Source organism: Centroberyx gerrardi, chromosome 10, assembly GCF_048128805.1.
Source record: "Centroberyx gerrardi isolate f3 chromosome 10, fCenGer3.hap1.cur.20231027, whole genome shotgun sequence".
NCBI lineage: Eukaryota > Metazoa > Chordata > Actinopteri > Beryciformes > Berycidae > Centroberyx > Centroberyx gerrardi.
This window is the reverse complement of record NC_136006.1, coordinates 19,428,846-19,447,843: the sequence shown is the minus strand read 5'-3', so window position 1 is coordinate 19,447,843 and position 18,998 is coordinate 19,428,846. Positions and strand designations below refer to the sequence as shown.

The following is an 18,998-nucleotide window of genomic DNA, read 5'->3' as shown; positions in this document are numbered from 1 at the left end:
GTAGGCTGCAAAATTCCTCCTTGTAGGTGATGATGTATGTGCATTTCCCTGACCACCTAGGCCTATTAGACAGTCAGTACAGAGCTGACACCAGACCAAAGGCAAGGCACGGTTACTCCCCGTCTAATTGCTGGATTCTGCCGCTCTAGCACATTTTCAACGCTCACTAGACGGTAGACTTTTGAAGGGCTGGTTTTGTTATGAACAAGTTTGATGTGAAAGTGGCATACTTTCAGTTGGCCGACTCCAAGTATGTGTGGTGAACACACTGACTGGTGGGTGATTATTAACTTGCAGACATGGAAATAGGGCTGCCCGGGAAGTGTGGCAAAAACGCGCGTCAATCAGGCACAATCAGATAACAAGCTGGCCAGTGGAACATTTACACTGCTGTGACCCAGATTCCGGCAGAGAAAGTTCAGATTGCAGTCTCTGCCTCAAAACAATAACACATGCTGTCCACTGGATGAAGGGGTAAACCCGGTCCTAGGGCATTTGCTCACGGATTTACAATGACCAGCTTGGTCAGTGAATAACACACAGTTCATGATTTCATCAACTAGGAGTTTCCAATGTACAGTTTTATCAAACTGAGTTCTGCGTTCGATTACTGCGGCCTTTTTTTTTATCACGTGATATTGTTTTTCTCCTCACTTCCGCAAACAGTCGGAGGAGTTCAGTGTGGCAGATTCAGCAGCAAACAGCAAGCGAAAGAAAACAGCCCACCAACCCGTTCGTAATGGTGAAATTGTCGGCTAGACTCGTCAACAACATCAGAGACAGACGTGTCTAACAGGTGGGTTTGAAAGCATTGTTAATATTTGTATTCTATAGCTTCAATCTTCTTCGCTCTCTTGTTTTCTACCAGGCAAAATAGGTAAATTTAGCCAGTTAGCTTTGGTTATGGTAACATTCCAAACGGACCACTGTCTGTAGTACTCGCTACGTTCGCTTTGTTGTGTTGTGTCAGCTAGACAGCTTGCTGAATAATGCATTTCTAACAATGGCTAGCGCTTTTATCTAACAGTTGAGTGGGCCATCTCTGGTGGGGGCTTTAATACAAATTACCTTGCTGTTCTTCTGCTCAGCTAACATTAACTAGTTGGAAGTAACATAATAGTTGCTAACGCTCTTACTGACTAACGTAACCTCTCTTGGCACTCCTCGCAACACATAACTTATCCTTAAACCCATCAAGTTCACTTGTACTGAAATAGAAAGCCTTGGTTTGATCCCACTGGATTGTTAAACTATTTTTGGCAATATTTATTTTAGAGAGCCAGAAAACGGGCATGCAGCTTTAACAGTTGATCAGCTTGTGTATTGCATTAACTCTGGAGCCCAGTTACGAGACGTAACTCCCTCTTTCTTTGCCGTTTAAATGAATTGAATGAGGTAACAGCAGAATCGGTGCTAGGCTGTGATTAGACATACCAGTGTGATTGCGAGCTAACCCCAAATCTCTTTGAGCTACACCTTACGACCGAACTTGTCTCTAATCTCCTCAGTGAGATGAAGTAACGGTAACGTTGCTTAACGTTTTTTTCACACTAAGCTGAACTTCATTGTGTATGTAAAGCCCGTTTCTCCCCAAATGTCAAACCATTTCACAGTTAACACTGTCTAAAAGCATAGACTCTGCAATAATGTCAGTTTTGCTCAAGGGCAAAACCTGTGTCAAAAAGTAAGTATTAAGTAATTCCCTTCCCAACTGAGATTAGTGCTGTTTTGTAAGAGCAAGTGCTGTGTTTGAATGAAAGTGGAAAAAGTGTTTGATGTTCTCTGACTTTGTGTGTGCGGTCATGTTTTTCACACTCATTGGCAAAAGCTGTGGCAGCGCTGGCAGTGTTGCCCACCTAGACCCTCCCCTGCCCCTCTCCCGTGTCCCGCCCTGCCCTGGGTTTGAGGTACGCCCCTCCACCCCACCGCCTTCACCACGGAGTCAGGGCGAGAACAACATGGTGGATGTGACCAAATGGCCCCTCTTCACCCTGATGGGGCCCCAGGAGCTCTCCTCCATACGGAAGGCCTGTGTGTTTGGAACATGTGCCAATGAGGTCATCTACATCACCAGTGATGATGAGGTGAGAGGTCAGAGGGCAATCAGGGGCACGGGGGTTGGGAAGCAAGGGGACTTTAGCCAAGTTGTTGGCTGACTTTTCTAGATGGATTTGTAAGGCTGCAAGGGTTGCTTTTAAAAAGGAAGAAATTAACTGATGTGGTGTTCAAGGAAAGACTCATAAACTAGGCCTAATGCTTCCTGGTGGTCATCTCACTGTATTTTTATGTATTACTGATGATTATGTAGTAAAGGGGAAGGATTTGTGGTATCAGGACTCCACCTACACAGCTCCTATCAGCCCTGCCCACTGGTATTGATGTCTGTGTATCTGGGATGTGACCTGTTACCCACGCGGCTGACTGGGGCCGTCACAGGGCTTTGACCTGCTTATCACTGACCCATATCGCTCGTTCTCTCTTTCTCCCTCTTCCTTTATCTCTCTGCACTCAGGTGTATGTGTTTGGATTAAACTGCAGTAACTGCCTTGGGACAGGGGACAGCCTAAGCAGCATTGTACCCAAGAAGCTGGACTTCCTGAGTGGGAGGAAGGTGGTGAGCCTGAGCTACGGCAGTGGGCCCCACATCCTGCTGGCCACTGAAGGTAGCAGCACATCTTTGCGGGCGCATTCAGTTGTGGAAGTACAATTCTCTACACAGTAGGCTTGAAACAGTGCTGCAGAATGACTAAGCATTTTGTGTTTCAGAGGGAGAGCTTTTTGCCTGGGGCCATAACGGCTACAGCCAACTGGGAAACGGGACCACCAACCAAGGAGTGGTTCCAGTGCTTGTGTCTGCCAACCTGCTCAATAAGAAGGTCACAGAGGTGGCTTGTGGCTCTCATCACTCTATGGCTCTGACCGACTCAGGAGAGGTGAGCGTCTGGAATGCTTCTGGGGAAAAAAATCTGTTACTTAACAGCAGAATTATAAGTAAAGTAGGTAAAGTAAGTAAAGCATCTCCCGAGGACGTGTTTCTAACCAAAACAGGTGATTCAGCTTTGGTCATAGGCAATGCTTAGTCACACTGACCATTACAGGGGCCTAATCACAACATAACTTTATCCCCATGTATGGAAAACATGGAAAACTAAGCTCAGCCATAAAGAACTTATTGTGCTTCAAACACATTTTTCACACGGTCAGCTATATACTCTAATACACTGTACAATCAGGCTACCAGACATAAAAAATTGTTTTCAATGTGTTTGAAATCCATGAAACAAGGGGCTGTTGAATAATTTAACTGGGATGTTAGTTGTTGAAACTGCTGTATAATAAGTTGCTGCCTTTCATGTCACACAATAATCTCAGGCTAAAAACCAATGCCCTGTTTTAAGCGTATGATACAGCTCTCCATCACTTGAGTATTTTAGCTCACCTCTCATCTTTAACTTCCCACCTGCCAGGTGTATGCATGGGGCTACAATAACTGTGGTCAGGTGGGCTCAGGCTCCACAGCGAACCAGCCCACACCGCGGAGAGTGTCCAACTGCTTGCAGAACAAGGCGGCTGTCAGTATCGTCTGTGGTCAGACCTCCTCCTTGGCAGTGGTGGACAATGGAGAAGTGAGTGCCTAACCTGTGCTGGAGCTAACAGAACTGTAATCCAGCTCCGGTCAAAACACTAGAGTCCTTCTCTTCATGTTTCCCAGGTGTACGGTTGGGGCTACAATGGGAATGGACAACTTGGATTGGGAAATAATGGGAACCAGCTCACTCCCTGTCGCCTTGTGACCCTGCAGGGCTTATGTGTACAACAGGTGAGACACTGCTGTGGATATGTGAGATTACACACACACACACACACACACACACACACAAACAAACTAAACTTCTCTGTACACATACTGTATACAAATGCAGTTTTATAAATACTCATTTCAGTTAGTATTTAGGCGAGTCTATTTCTTGGACCATTTCAGCTGTTCAAAGTGAACTCAGATTGATGTGGTTGCATATTTTGTGCACATGACGTGTGAACAAACAATCTCAGACCCTTCGCAGATTAACAAACCTCAAAGTTTGGTTATAGTTTGCATTTGAGTTCCCTTTCCAGTTTGCTTTATTTGCGCATTGTGAACACCAAGTGCTCCTAGTTCATTTGTTTGTTTCACTTTGGGATGCAGTTGTTTGCATAGAATATTTGTTGCTCAATATTGCATTCTTTCAGGACTGGGTCAAAAACAGATTTTTAAAATTGCATTTTACTGGCTCCATCAAATTAGCTTATAGACTAATGTTTGAAAGAGCTGAGAAGTGGACTATGATTGGCCTTATTTGATTCAGCCCATATCCATGCCTTGATTTTAATATTGGCTCTTTTTCATCAAAGAAAAGCACAAATATTATAGCCACAACAGTCATAAAAGGGTTGAGTTCTAAATGGAAAGAGGATCGGGACCTTTTAAGAACTCAAGTGAACCAAAATAGACATTTCCTCGTATAAAAGTGAACATGTGTGTTTGCAAGAGGAACTGAATTTACATTCTCCTGATCTTTTCATTCTGCTTAAAGTAGACTTTGATTGGATTGTTTAAAGATGTCTATATGTGAAAAACTTGAGATTTGGCTTGTTAAAATGGTCTAAGGTAGATTTTTGTTCCCTCCAGATTGTCTCTGGCTACGCCCATTCCCTGGCACTAACAGACGAAGGGTTGCTCTACGCCTGGGGTGCCAACACATATGGACAGCTGGGCACTGGCAGCAAGAGCAACCAGCTCAGCCCAGTGCAGATCATGACCGAGAAAGAGAGGTGAAAGAACCGTCACCACACACACAAAACAAAATCTGTCCTGACTGTCTCATACGCTTGTGCTGACTGACCTGTCTTCTCTGGCTTCTTTGACAGAATCGTAGAGATCGCTGCCTGTCACTCCACACATACATCAGCTGCTAAGACCCAGAGTGGTCAGGTGTACATGTGGGGGCAGTGCAGGGGCCAGTCTATCGTGCTGCCTCACCTCACGCACTTTACCTGCACTGACGATGTCTTTGCATGCTTCGCCACTCCCTCAGTTATGTGGAGGCTGCTTTCCATGGGTAAGACCCTTGTCTCTGGACTCACCTGTGTCCCTGCTGGCTTAGGATCGAATCCCACCAAAACCCTCTGTCCTGTGTCTCCTCTACTCTACTCTGTGTCTCTGTCAGCTTTCCTCTTGTCTATATAAAAAAAGAAACAGTAAGGGAACTTGTTCTGGCCACTCTTATTTGGGGGGGGGATACATCGTTCATAGCATTGCTACACCTCTCTTACCTTCCTGATGCCAGAGCTTGATGTCTGTGTATGTTCTCTCTCTCTAGAGCATGACGACTTCTTGACTGTGGCCCAGTCACTGAAGAAAGAGTTTGACAGCCCAGAGACAGCTGACCTCAAGTTCAGTGTTGATGGCAAATACATCTATGTCCACAAAGCAGTGCTCAAGATCAGGTCAGGGATGTAATCTCACAGTAATCAAACACACGCTGTTAGTGTTACAATGTAACACTAACAGCTGTATCTATTCTCTGGCTACGCAGGTGTGAACACTTCAGATCCATGTTCCAGTCCCACTGGAATGAAGACATGAAGGAGGTGATAGAGATAGACCAGTTCTCCTACCCAGTCTACCGCTCCTTCCTGGAGTTCCTCTACACAGACGACGTGGAGCTGCCTCCCGAGGATGCTATTGGTCAGACCCACACACGTGCCGTAGCCCGACTGATAGGTGCATTTGTCAGTACGGTTATCATTAGTTCCTACTGTCGATGTATAATCTGTACCTGTTCTCTCTCTCTCAGGGCTGCTGGACCTGGCCACGTCGTATTGTGAGAACCGCCTGAAACGTCTGTGTCAGCACATTATAAAGAGGGGCATCACCGTGGAAAATGCCTTCTCCCTGCTGTCTGCAGCTGTGCGCTATGATGCAGAGGTTAGTCTTCACCCAACAGTCTAAACATACAGGTGAAACCAACTACTTTCTGTTTGTATGTAGATGTGAAACCATTCAACCTGTTCTATAGCAAATGTTTGTTGCCTTTATAGATTAAGGGTCAATTATTCTAGATTACAATTAGGACTGATAATGTCTGCTTCGGTTTCATCCAACAAGAAAACGTATTGTTTTTTTGCTTGTTTTTTGCTTGTTTGTGGTCCAACGTACTGTTTTCCTTGTTGGCATTTAGGATCTGGAAGAGTTCTGCTTTAAGTTCTGCGTGAACCACCTGACCGAGGTAACCCAGACCACTGCCTTCTGGCAGATTGACGGCAACCTGCTCAAAGACTTCATCTGTCGAGCCAGCCGCTGTGGAGCCTTCAAGAACTGACCTCAACCCAAGGTGACCATAGTAACAGATGTGGATGATGCCATGGGATACTGGGGAACGCCGTCAGCTGGATTACATTTACCTTCACTGACAAGAGGTTACGCAATGGATGTCTTTCGATTCTTGACATCACCGTCTCATCCTTGATTCATCTCATTCCAGACCAGAATTGTGTCTATCACATGGGAGCTATACATGCTAAAATCACTAGGCCTAGCTGTCTGATAGCAGCACCATTAGACAGTCCAGTTAGGTACTGTGTTTGCCAAAGTGCCTGACTGCCTACTGTTGTCTACACATTATGTAAAGCAAGACTGAAATGTATGGCATGGGATATTCAGAGGCATAGCCTCGTCTGGTTTTTCTTTTATGGATTTTCTTTGTTAATTTCAAAGATTCTTGCCAGTCTCCCGACATCATTGTACCACTTCTATTATTCTATTTAATTGATCAAGCTAGTTCTTGAGTGTTGTTGACCTTTTGCACTTGTTTGTCCACTCAACTTGGATATGATTTTGTTCCTTTTAACTAGGACTCTACTTTACATATTGAGTCTGGATGTGCCATGTGGATTTATGGCATTAGCATGAATTCAGGATGAGGTGTCAGGCTGTTAGCACTTCTAGATGCTAGGTGAGAACCAGTAGTTTGAAGACTGGACAGTGACATATCAAGAGTATAGACTCAGGCAAGGGGATTTTGCACAGTGGCATTTTTTCCCCTCCAAACTCAATGCACAGGCATCTAAGCTTTGAGATTGTGCAGGTCAAATTCCAGTCCACGATTATAAGTCCTAGTTGCTCGCATAGCTGCAACGCCAAGGTGTAATCTTATGTCTAGGTCATAGGATGACCAGAAGACAGGAACTCAGGTTACTAGTGAGGTGGAACAGTCTTAAACTGTTACAGATGTGAAAACCATCCATCTGTGTGCTACATTTATGATTCCATAGGGTGGAAAGTATTACTTGGTGCAGCTAAAGCTCCATAACATAAAAAAGTGTTTATGCCGCATGTCTCTTTTACCTGCACAAACCGTTTTACTTCATTGGTGACAACTGGCACTTCAGCCAACACTTTTTAGCGTTAAACTTGCCTGACTTGCTGGCTGAAAGTTCTGGAGCCAAAAAACAAACTTTTTGGCAGTTTGAAATCACTTTAAAGCAGAGTTGCCTTGCTGATGCTTAGGTGATAGGGGCTGGATTCTAGCTTTTTATAACACTTGCCTCTTTTTCCACCCCTGTCATATCTTGTCTGTCTATCTTGCAGTAAACAATAAACAATACCTTTGCAGTAAACAATATTTTACAGTATTACAGAACATTTATACGGTTGTTTAGTGACATCTGCTCTACAGATTTTAAGATTTTTTAAAAACATATTTGCTTATTTCTATGCAACAAAGTTGCTAGAAGAGCAGACTTTTATTAATTCAAAATCATGAATTATACCTCTATGCCAATGATATTGCATACAAGTGCCAGTTGAGTTTTGTGACCACTGCAAACGAGCAAAGAAAATTAAAAAAGAAATAAAATAAATACACTGCTTCTGTGTTCAATGTCTTCTTTTGACAAATGTTTAAGTATTCAAAAACACAATCAATCAATCAACAATGCATTCAACCAAACAACAACAAGGATAATCATGTCTTAGACTGATACGTGGTGATATTAGAAAACAGGTACAGGACAAACAAAAATTAATTTCCTAGACCTCATGAACTTCTGCGAATTGTCTGTTTTGTGCATGTAAAATAAGGCACCACCTGAGGCACAAACTTTCTTCTTTTAAGATTTTTAGACAATGTACCATACATCATGATGAACCATAGGCTACACCATAAAAACTAGAGTTGCTAATATTCCATTCTAAATTGCAGCATTATTTCAGCTCTTCACTACCCTGTTTACTACTTTGAAGGCATGATTTAACAAGCCTACAGTAAATATGAACTCCACCAATGATCAGCGTCCCCTTTTGGCCAATGACTGACAATTAAAATTTCCTTTAAACGAATCAAATGAAAGGAGCTTGGACATCTTTGTGAGAAATGTATGCAAAACACTTGCCAGTAGCACCCCCTGTGGGCCAATGGGTGTAATTTAGTAAATGCTAGATCCCAAAAGCTTGATGAATCATCTACCTGTTTGTCAAAATCAGCCCAGTAGATTCAGAGAGACTGTACAGTATATGTGACTAACGAACAAATGCCCAGATGAAGACCATCATTACATGAGGGAAAACATTTTTAGGTTCCATTAAATATCAGATTACATTTACTAAAGAGTGTGTTGTAAAGATCAATATCCTCTAACTTAGATTTTCCACTGTAGGTATACAATAGAAAATGTTCCATTTGAAGTATAGGAAGCTGCTGATGGTATACTACATCTCAGCTCAGCACTGATGGAAAAAAGCACTCACCAAAACACCTGAGAACATGGTGCTGAGGGTGAACAACTGCAATACAATTGTATTTCAAAAAATACATAATAAAACAACTTCTACCGTTATAAGATTCAGAAAAACTTGGTTCCACTTTTAGGGCTGGGTATGGAACTTTTTTACTACCAATACTGTTTCCAATACTTCACATTTGATATAGGTTTTGAAAACATACTTGTTTTCCCCAACACCTTTTATTGTTGAATGAATAAATGTAAATATGTAAATTAATTTCTAACATCTTTCCTAAATATAATTATACCATCTACACTTGATTTACTCAATAAAAAAGCTCATAATCATGAGCTCATAATAAAACTGAAATCACATTGCAAGATTTCAACATTTTATATCTTTTAACCCTTAAGGATTGTTAACGATGCCAAATATTGGTCCAGTATTGTATTTCGATATCCAGCCCTATCTACCATTTTGTAAATAATATAAAATGAAAGGCACAATCAATAAAAAAATATACTGTATATTAAAAAAACATTTTAAAATAATAACGGACCATCACAGAACGTAGAAAAAAGTTAGATGTAAGCATTGACCTCCAGACGAGTGTGAGAGGTGTGGAAGGATCTTACAGGTTGTTGATGTGTCCGGACTCATCTCCTCAGGGCCGACATCACCTTGTCCATGGCTGCTGCGGCCTTTCGCAGCTCTGTCTGTTTCTTCTTCAATTCTGGACAACAGGTGAGTTGTCATTTAGATGGCATTTTATTTTCATTACGAAAAACTGCAATTTTGAATTTAGAAGATCTAGTATTCCGGGCCAATATTTGTGTATGTGTTAAAGATTGCTGTAACATTATTTATAAAACAAGATAAATACATAGAAAACTAAATGGCCTGGTTTTCACTATCACTTCAAACATTTGGGAACAATTTATATTATTTGCTTATTAATTCAAGATTCAAGATTCAATAATTTTATTGCCATGTCAACATAGTTGATAGGAATTTGTCTTGGTTCACTCTCCTACAACAACAAAGCAATAGCAGCACACAATATACACACAGTAAAACAGTAAACAGCAATATACAATACACAGAAGTAACATGGTTATGCAACAATTTATACTATATCGACTTGTTTTGACTGCTAAAATTTTATATTTAACTGCCTGATTCTCTTCCACAAAGGCACAGTAGTGCAATTTGACAGTGGAAATTCTGCCTATAAAATATTTGCTTCACCTTCCTGCTGCTTGGTCATTAGCTCTGCCAGTTTCCCAGAGGCTTCCATCACTCTCAGGGCAACATTATAATCTGTCAAAAGAAGAGAGGAGTTTTATATTTCACAGTGTGATAGGAGTAAATGATGAGACAGTGATGCTGGCCCATGTCAGGCATTGGCTTGAGTGCCAGAGTTCATTAACCATTTATCCTCCCTCACCCTCCTGGCTGGCCTGGTCCGACTGAATCCTGTTGGAGATGTTGTTCATTTCGCTGATGAAGTCGGAGAAGACGCCCTGCGTACACCCGGCCTGGTTGCAGCCTTTCCAGAAGCTGGCGGAGTCGATGCTGGGCTCTGGGACTGAGGGAAGGGACACAGGAGAGGGAGGGGAGGAGTGTTGTGGGCCATTAGGGGGTGAGTGAGAGGAAGGTGGGGGGGGTACACAGCTATTTTCAGGGGGTGCCGGTGAAACGGGCGAGCTGGTGCGCAGAGCTGACCCGGTAGCATCGAGAGGTTGTGAGCGGCCAGGACAGGGAGGGAGGTCAGCGGGCCCAGCGGGGCCTCCCTGTGGACCGGAAGGCCCGGCGGTGTGTGGGTCAGGCCTGTGGTTGGAGCCGAGGCAGGTACCAGGACTCTGCTCAAGACTGCTGCCTGAGAGGAGAGACAGCTCCACACATCATCTGAGCTTACATGACATCACTTGGTTTCAGTTAATATAATCTGTTTGATCTTTGAGCAATTTGCAAGCTTCCTGCCACAACTCGGCAACTGCGCTGTCTCTGTGCAAAGCTCTGGACTGCTATGAACTGCCTTGCTCCTTTGCTCTGCTCTGGACTGCAATGTACATCTGCACTGCTTGCATAATCTGATCTATGTCCATGCACATGAGCTGTACATTTTTCTGTTCACATTTCCGTACATAAGTTATTTCCATGTGTCAAACTGATAATGTGAATGGTTAACAATACACATTTGGACATCTGCTTTGTAAATCTGAAATGCAGATAGCCAATGATGCACATTTTCACCCTGCAGATAAGCTCTTACCCTGGACTGAAAATGTCTAAATCTCTAAACTGCCGACTAGCAGGGCGGCATAATGAGTAGGGAGACCATCTTTCCAATGGAGGACCTGGTTTCAAGCCTCCGTGTCGGCTTGAAACCATGAAACATCCACCCTGTTGAAGTGTCCTTGAGCAAGACACTGAATCTCTTCCTGCTCCAGGTGTGCTGCTCTGTAGCTGACCCTGCACTCTGACCAATTAGGTGTCACATTCATATTATAATTATTATTATCAGTCAACAGAGCAAGATTTCTTTCTAGCTAATAAGAGCTCTGTATTAGCACGATGAAGACACTGTATCTTTAAATCTTCAAAATGTTTTATATATTGTATTTTTATTTACATCTTTCTCTCTGCTGCAGAAAAAAAAAAAAAGTTCATCTTCTCATGCGATTTTATCACTGAGTTCCAGTTCTGCCACTGTCAAAGTAATCTTTACCTTTGAAATCTCTATCATCTCTACCACCTTTACTAAAAACAACATGAATGGCTACACTGGACAGTGTGGTTGATGTATGTGAGTGAAGACATAGCAGTGAGCGAAGAGTGCAGTACCTGTTGTCTGGGAAGTCTCTGACTCCATGCAGATCATCACAGGCAGCAACAGACTCTCTGACTCAGCATCCTGAGGGGAAGCAAAGGCCACTTTTCATTTCGGAATAGTAGCTGTTCTGCTAATTGTGATAATAGGGTGGAATACGAGAAATAAACATCAACCAAAAAGGAAAACTGCTTTTATGGGCACAGGTGAATCAGATATAAATTGTATATACAGTCCAAGGTGAACTGGCTGGACTAACTCAAATTGGCTTTCACAGGCATGGCTTTTAAATAGAGAATAAAGAGTCATAGAGAATGAATAAATCTACTGCAGGACTAAATGAGGAATTAGAGGAACACATGAATTAAACTTTAACATGTTGAACTAAAGAAAAGTGTCTTTGTTCAATACAGTATACAGTGGGTTACGGCTATTAAGGACAGCAGATACAGACTTTGAAGGCAGGACGTGTTTCACAGTAATGATGGGTGAAGTATGAACTCACTGAATGTATGAGTGTTTCGTCCTCGTCTTTATCTCCACCTCTGCTTTGAACCACCAGCTGATTTCCTGCAGGACACAGCAGGAGTTTTCAAACCTCTTGCGTAACAAGTCTTGGCTACATATGTACACTTTATCTGCTGTGACAGCCTACCTGAGATGGAAGCAGTAGGAGTCTCAGCATCATTGCTGTGAGTGAAGAACATCATTTTATATAATCATCCTTCTATCCTATATATATATCTAAGTATTACTTTGCAAATAAGAATTTAAAAACATGAACTTTACACTCATTTCCAATCAATCACAAAAAAGTGATCGTACCTGTTAAACTGAGGCACAGTCTAGAGAGAGAAGTGGAGAAAAATGAATGATCGAGAGAAAGAATAGAGAGACAGAATTATTTAACGTCTATAGCCTCAACTGATATTGTTACTCTGGATTAATCGGAGATCATACTTACTTGGTGGTCCGGATTTGAGTTTGCGCTTTCGTCTAAGTCGGACTCTAAAGGGGCAAACATTGCCAAGTCTTCATTAGCTTTATCCTCATCTGTAGAGCATGAATCGCACAAATTAGTGTGTTGTATCATCATGTAACTGAATCATAAAGAGTGTCTAAACCTACATGGGTGCCATTCACCCTTTTATGTGCTGGAAGCAATGAGCTAACCTGAATGTGAGTCATCTGATATCCTCTTCTTCCAGCCTTCGCAGTTGCGTTTGGAGGGGGTCCCTTCCTGTCTGTGATAGAGAAGAGAGGTCAGGCAGTGTCACAGCAGATGTAGTTGTAACTGTTAAACCTTATAAGAAGTCCACAGAAAGCATCAAGTAGTCAGCATCATGCGAAGGATGCAAGGAGCAAGAGCAAGCTTTCTCAGCTTAAAGCAGGACTAAACAATCATGTATAATCATGTATCATGTATAATTTTCCACCATTAATGACTGTAGATTATTGGCATATCGGCAATATTGAAACATTTAATTTCATTTAGAATGTCATTGAAAATGGGCATGGACACTGATATAAGGTGCCAAAAGTGCATTCAAATAATTTTGTTCCTCAAATCATCAATACTAATAAATGGGATTCATAATATCACAGTGATCACAATATTTAGCAAAATAATCAGGGTCATCATTTTAGCTATAGTCATGCAGCCCTAGCTGAAAGCGCAAAATGCAACACATTGTACACAAAAGCTTCAGAACTTAGCAGGAAAAAAAAAACACAAATTCAGAGAACAGCCAAGTCTAGCATGCAAATTATCACAGCGCACACTTACTTGCCATCGGAACTCAACTGTCTCTGTTTCAACAGCAAAAGCAAAGAGATTAAAATCAATGAATAATTTTTACTCATGGCATGGTGTTAAGAAACTTGACTGTTTGAAATGACTGTGAACAGCACATGTACCTTGGAAGATAAGCGCTTCAGACTGCTGGATGAGTTTGAGTCACCGCTGTAAGAAGACGGTCCAGCCACTGCATTGTGATCTGTCAATACATGATTTCATCTGTGATACTAAGAAACTACAAAACACATGATGATGTCGCCATGAGATGCGCTGTGAGCAGAACTTACTGTTGAGCCTCCTCTCATGGGACGAGGGCCTATGTTTTTCACAGTATAACCTAAGAACACACAACACAATGAGACGCTGATGTTGAGAGCAGACTAGAAACAAGAAACGTTTGGAATATAGATCACATACAGAGCAAATTACATACAAAGAAAGATGGTTGCAAAATGTGAACATACTCACATGACAGAAACATTATTCAAACTCTCCAAACTAATATTTTCTTCTGTGTTGTCACAGGCAAGGCAATACACCTGATGAAAATAAAGCATGGATATCATTCTCTAAAGACAGAACACAAGACGTAACTCATAAAGGGTTTGGGGCCAGAGTCTTTGGGGGTTATCAACTGGAAGTTTCAGAGTTACTTTAATTTTAAGGGATTGTTGTTTTTCTATGCATGATATTAATGTTCAACCACTGGACTACAGAAAAAATGTCAATTTATTTTAGGGATGGGCATTTTAAGTAATTTCAATATTCGAGTACTCGCATTAAATTATTATGGAGTGCTCGAGTACTCGCAAAAAAAAAAAAAAACTCACGTAAGAATATGGTCCGAAATTAACACCCAAGCGAAACTGCGGGAGGGGTCCGTGTCCGACTGGAAACACACAAGCGGAACCAAAGTTTGGCTAACGCTAAAAAGTTAATAATATCTATTACTATCTAATGCTTTCACATTTATGTAAATTGGCCAACAACGGAAAACAAGTGCAAATTAATTTATTGAACAACCAGGCTACCTTGTCGGCACTTTGCAGATCAGCCCTCAATTTCACCGCGCTTTCCTCATTCATCTTCTCCACTCTCGTAGCTGTTGTTCGCCGCGATGGTAGCTTGTACTCCGGCTCAACAAACGCCATCAGCTCGCGGAAGCCTTCTCCTTCCACAAAGCTTAACGGGAGCATATCTCCAGTCACCATTTTCGTGATGAGCTGGCTAATCTTCTCTGCCCTGGTGGCATCACAACGGCGTGTGCTAACACTGCTAGCAAATGAGCTGATGTGAGACCGCCTGTTATCTGACTCCGCTGTTTTCTCCTTGTGCTTAATGCGCAAATGGTTAATCATCGAACTAGTTGTTCTATGATACGCAAGTTTAACGTTACATAGCTTGCACTGCACCTTCATTTTGTCTATTTTGTCGAAATACTTCCAAACATAACTCTTATGCCTGGTCGCCATTCTGCCTGTAACGTTAGATCCTGTAACAATGCGTGCGCAGATCTATCATTTTTGCTAGCAGTCCCGTCCAAATAATGTAAACTTTTAATATATAACTGGGTCAATTTACGTTTATATTTATTATATACATGGTTTTTTTTACAAAGCAAAAAAAAAAAATGCGAGTACTCTATACGTTGAACGAATGCTGACGTCCAAATCGAGTACTCATGCCCATCCCTAATTTATTTCACCAGTAACTTCCAGGGATTAACATTTCCCCAGGCACAAATAAAAATGGAGCATCTGTATTGGAAGACTGATTTGCAAATTTCTGTGATGTCCCTTATTTCAATATAGTATTTAATTACATCGCTTGGTACAGACCTTAGATGATGCAGCTTCATGGTTTAAGTTAGAAGTCACAGGCTCTCTGAAGGAAGAAGCGGGACTATTTATGGTACCGTTGCCTTCTGATAATTAAAAAAAAAAAAAAAAAGATTTAAACACCCAAAAGCAAAACGTTATGCACTGTAAAAAACAGAAACAGGAAGACAGGAAGTGTATGGCACGGAAAACTCAAAGGCGCCCACTCACCTTCTCTTTGCTGACTGTGCTTGTAGCAGTACAACCTGAAGAGTGAAAACACACGTAGGTGCTTTTACAATCCTATCAATAATAATTAACCAATGATCAATTCTTTTTGAGAATCTATTCTCAACTGCAATTAAACCCAATAAGTAAATGTCAAACTTTTTTTTTTCCAACAGATAGAACATATAGAGGATGTTTTAGGATGCGATAGACTACATATTTTCTAGACAGATAGATAGACATCTTGGACTAACCCATATTTCCCATTGTCCTCATCCTCAATATTCACAGCTCCATCTTGAACAGCACATGGGTAATGGTAGGACTTCTTGCAGCGTCTTATTTCACACCCAGCAGTGGCTCCCTTTTTCTTACATTTGTCACAGGTCTAATGCAAAGAAATGGGTCATATTTCATTTGTTTTTGTCGGCACAGAATTGAATGAGGCTTATCCAAAAAACAAAAATATATCTTCACAACTAACTGACAGTAATAAAGAATTTACCAGTCTATTTCCTCGTTTCACCTCACTCTTCACATCCTCCACAGAAAAACCAAATAAGTCATCAAACTCCGGTGAATTCTGGCAATAAATACCAGAGGAATACAGCTGCAAATGAGATACCATAAGGACAACATATCATGGGCAACATCATTGTAATTCAAATGCACAAGTCTAATTTTTCCCATTAGAAACAGGTCTAAACATACCAGTTCTAAAGGTAGAGGTCTTACAGGAACTGGATTAATTTGTACATGAAAGGCAGTCTTGGAGGGGAATACCACTCAATTTAAAACTAATACATGATATAGAAATCTACCACAGTACAATTCATATTTGTGAACGTGAACAACTCTTTCCTGAAGCAAGCATCTAGACTGTGATGTCATCCAGATGTACACTCAACAAAAATATAAACGCAACACTTTTAGTTTTGCTCCCATTTTTGTCGTACACGCCGATCCAGAGCATCCCAAACATGCTCAATGGGTGACATGTCTGGTGAGTATGCAGGCCATGCAAGAACTGGGATGTTTTCAGCTTCCAGGAATTGTGTACAGATCCTTGCAACATGGGGCCTCTGTTTGGCAGCATGGCTCATGTTGCAGCATTACCATGCTGCAACATGAGCTCTGGTGGACATTCCTGCAGTCAGTATGCCAATTGCACGCTCCCTCAAAACTTGCGACATCTGTGGCATTGTGTTGTGTGATAAAAACTTTTATTGTGACCAGCCCAAGGCACACCTGTGCAATAATCATGCTGTTTAATCAGCATCTTGATATGCCACACCTGTCAGGTGTAGCAGTCCCGTCCAAAAAATGTAAACTTTTAATATAGAACAGGGTCAATTTACGTTTATATTTACTATATACATGTTTTTTTTACAAAGGAAAAAAAAAAAATGCGAGTACTCTATATGTTGAACGAATACTGACGTCCAAATCGAGTACTCATGCCCATCCCTAGTCAGGTGGATGGATTATCTTGGCAAAGGAGAAGTGCTCACTAACACGGATTTAAACAAATTTGTGAACAAAATTTGAGAGAAATAAGACTTTTGTGTGCATAGAAAAAATCTTAGATCTTTTATTTCAACTCATGAAAAATGGGAGCAAAAACAAAAGTGTTGCGTTTATATTTTTGTTCAGTATAAAATCTCAAACTGCATTAGATATTAGGGTGACATAGTGATTAGAGACTGTCCTCCACACAAGCATCCACCCTGCTGAAGTGTCCTTGAGCAAAACACTGAATCTCTACCAGCTGTAGGACTGCTATTCTGTAGCTGAGCCTGACCTCTGACCTCCCTGTGAAGGCAGATTTCCCCCATAGGGACCAATACAATTTTACATTATTATTGCTACATGTATGTTTTAGCTTTTACACAGGAATAAGCTTTACTCAGTATCAGTGTCTGAATCAGAAAACGTGCCCTTATCCCTCATAAACAGCAATGGCTAAACTCCATGGATGTATTAAACTAGCTAAACTCACAGTCACCATCTTTTCCCAATTCCTTACGTGTGGAGAAGCTACTACTTTGCATTATGATGACATCACAGTTTCTAGTTTCAGTTATCCGCTTCCCGCCTGATATGAATGAAGATGTTCACGTTAACAAATGACTGGGACTTTTCTTCCTGGTCAGCCTGTCGAGCTGATGGAGGTTTCCTCAGCTAGTCGGCATTAAGACGCCAGGATTCAAACATAACCCTGCCCAACAACTATAGCTTAACGCAAAAAAAAACAACCAAAAAAACAAAACAAGGCTAAAAGTCGTGTTTTTACCAAGCAGTTTTGATGAGCCGTGACGGAGTCTTTAGTCGACAACGGTCCAGTTATCTTCGTCTCCTCGGACCTTTGACAAAGTATACAGAGCACTTTTCTACCGGGGCTCATATCTACCGACCAACGATAGATAATGATATTTTTGAAGAGAAAGAGACGATTTAGCTGATTTCCTGTTGAATCTCATTCGTTGTCGAGTAGTTAATGTGAAAGCAACTTGCAGATATTCCCCATGATTCGCCGATATAAATGTTGATTCTATTGTTTAGTGGTTGCCAGGTTGTAGCGGAAATATCCCCCATCAGCGTGCACTGCTACAGTGTGTGTGTGAATTCCCTCCTAGCTACAGTCTTCCTTCCATTCATAGGTTGATGATGCTAAAAAAGTATAATAATTTACGACGCATTCTACTCAAGGATTTTCATTTCAAGGGGCGTCACTTTGTTTATTATTGTCCCGTCTTTATGAAATCATGGAATATTAATATTTCTGAAGAAGGAAAAGAGAAAGACTCTCTCCAACAATTTAATTTAAATATACATGTATGTAACCTACTTATTCCAGTACAATAAAAAAAAAAAATAATAATACATTCATTATTTGATGTCCTCCAACCACTGGGCCTATAAACTTTGATCATGTATGATTTTATTTGTTGGCTTACTGGTGGTGTGGATTCGATGGGATATGAAAATTCACATTTTCATATCCAATATTTTTCTCATATCTTTTCTATTGTACATGTCATGACGTTTTGTATTTTTTTAAATCTGGGTTCATATTGAAAATATTTCATATTTTCATTTAATCTTCATATAATTTTATTGATTTGTCTCAGTATGCTCTATTTATGTTCTTGATATGTTTCATACTTTTCACTTTTATAGGAGAGAAGTTCTATTGATGTTGTTGCATTTCATGATGTCACAGGTTGAAGTTAACCCTAACCCTAAAGGTCATAGATTGCTTAATGCCCTTTTAAAGTTTCATCTTATCTTATTTTATCTTATCTTATCATTTTAGTGGTCAGTTAATTTATGGTCATTGCTAATAAACACAAAAATCTGACACTGAAAACACAAGTAGGAGGTTTTCTTCTAAACCTGGCAACCCAGCTGGATAGTTTCAGTTTCATTTACTCTGAGTTGAAGATCGACCCAGTCATTTTGCTTGCCTTCCTTTCAAAGCCTATTGAGCCCACAGCTGCCTTGTCTTTTTAGAAACCAAAAATTTGGTTTAATTGTTATTAAATATTATTTAATCTA

General features: G+C 41.0%; 2 protein-coding genes across 5 annotated transcripts; one reads left to right on the top strand and one right to left on the bottom strand.

The window, feature by feature from the left end:
• The first annotated feature begins 677 nt into the window (after positions 1 to 677).
• On the top strand, positions 678 to 7,903 carry LOC139927175 (RCC1 and BTB domain-containing protein 1-like). Its single transcript, XM_071919215.2, has 12 exons — positions 678 to 796; positions 1,829 to 2,084; positions 2,513 to 2,663; positions 2,767 to 2,933; positions 3,468 to 3,626; positions 3,713 to 3,820; positions 4,670 to 4,812; positions 4,909 to 5,099; positions 5,361 to 5,487; positions 5,577 to 5,728; positions 5,838 to 5,968; positions 6,222 to 7,903. The coding sequence occupies exons 2-12, from the start codon at positions 1,959 to 1,961 to the stop codon at positions 6,360 to 6,362; spliced, it is 1,596 nt and encodes a 531-aa protein (XP_071775316.1). The 5' UTR covers positions 678 to 796; positions 1,829 to 1,958; the 3' UTR covers positions 6,363 to 7,903.
• Positions 7,904 to 7,910: 7 nt separating this feature from the next.
• phf11 (PHD finger protein 11) lies at positions 7,911 to 17,950 on the bottom strand. 4 transcript variants are annotated; one of them, XR_013505140.1, is made up of 19 exons: positions 17,734 to 17,950; positions 15,946 to 16,050; positions 15,695 to 15,828; positions 15,444 to 15,478; positions 15,234 to 15,319; positions 13,864 to 13,934; positions 13,683 to 13,732; positions 13,541 to 13,594; positions 13,384 to 13,408; positions 12,771 to 12,841; positions 12,562 to 12,650; positions 12,423 to 12,442; positions 12,253 to 12,287; positions 12,103 to 12,167; positions 11,612 to 11,681; positions 10,212 to 10,643; positions 10,013 to 10,084; positions 8,323 to 9,497; positions 7,911 to 8,266 (listed from the first exon to the last, which is right to left on the bottom strand). XR_013505140.1 is itself a non-coding variant. In XM_078286101.1 (18 exons), the coding sequence occupies exons 1-18, from the start codon at positions 17,842 to 17,844 to the stop codon at positions 9,421 to 9,423; spliced, it is 1,602 nt and encodes a 533-aa protein (XP_078142227.1). In that variant the 5' UTR covers positions 17,845 to 17,950; the 3' UTR covers positions 7,911 to 9,420. The 4 variants fall into 4 exon arrangements, 2 of the variants coding, with proteins under 2 accessions (XP_078142227.1, XP_078142228.1); XM_078286101.1 differs by having other exon boundaries at positions 7,911 to 9,497; XR_013505141.1 differs by lacking the exon at positions 7,911 to 8,266 and having other exon boundaries at positions 9,432 to 9,497; positions 10,212 to 10,639.
• Positions 17,951 to 18,998: the final 1,048 nt, after the last annotated feature.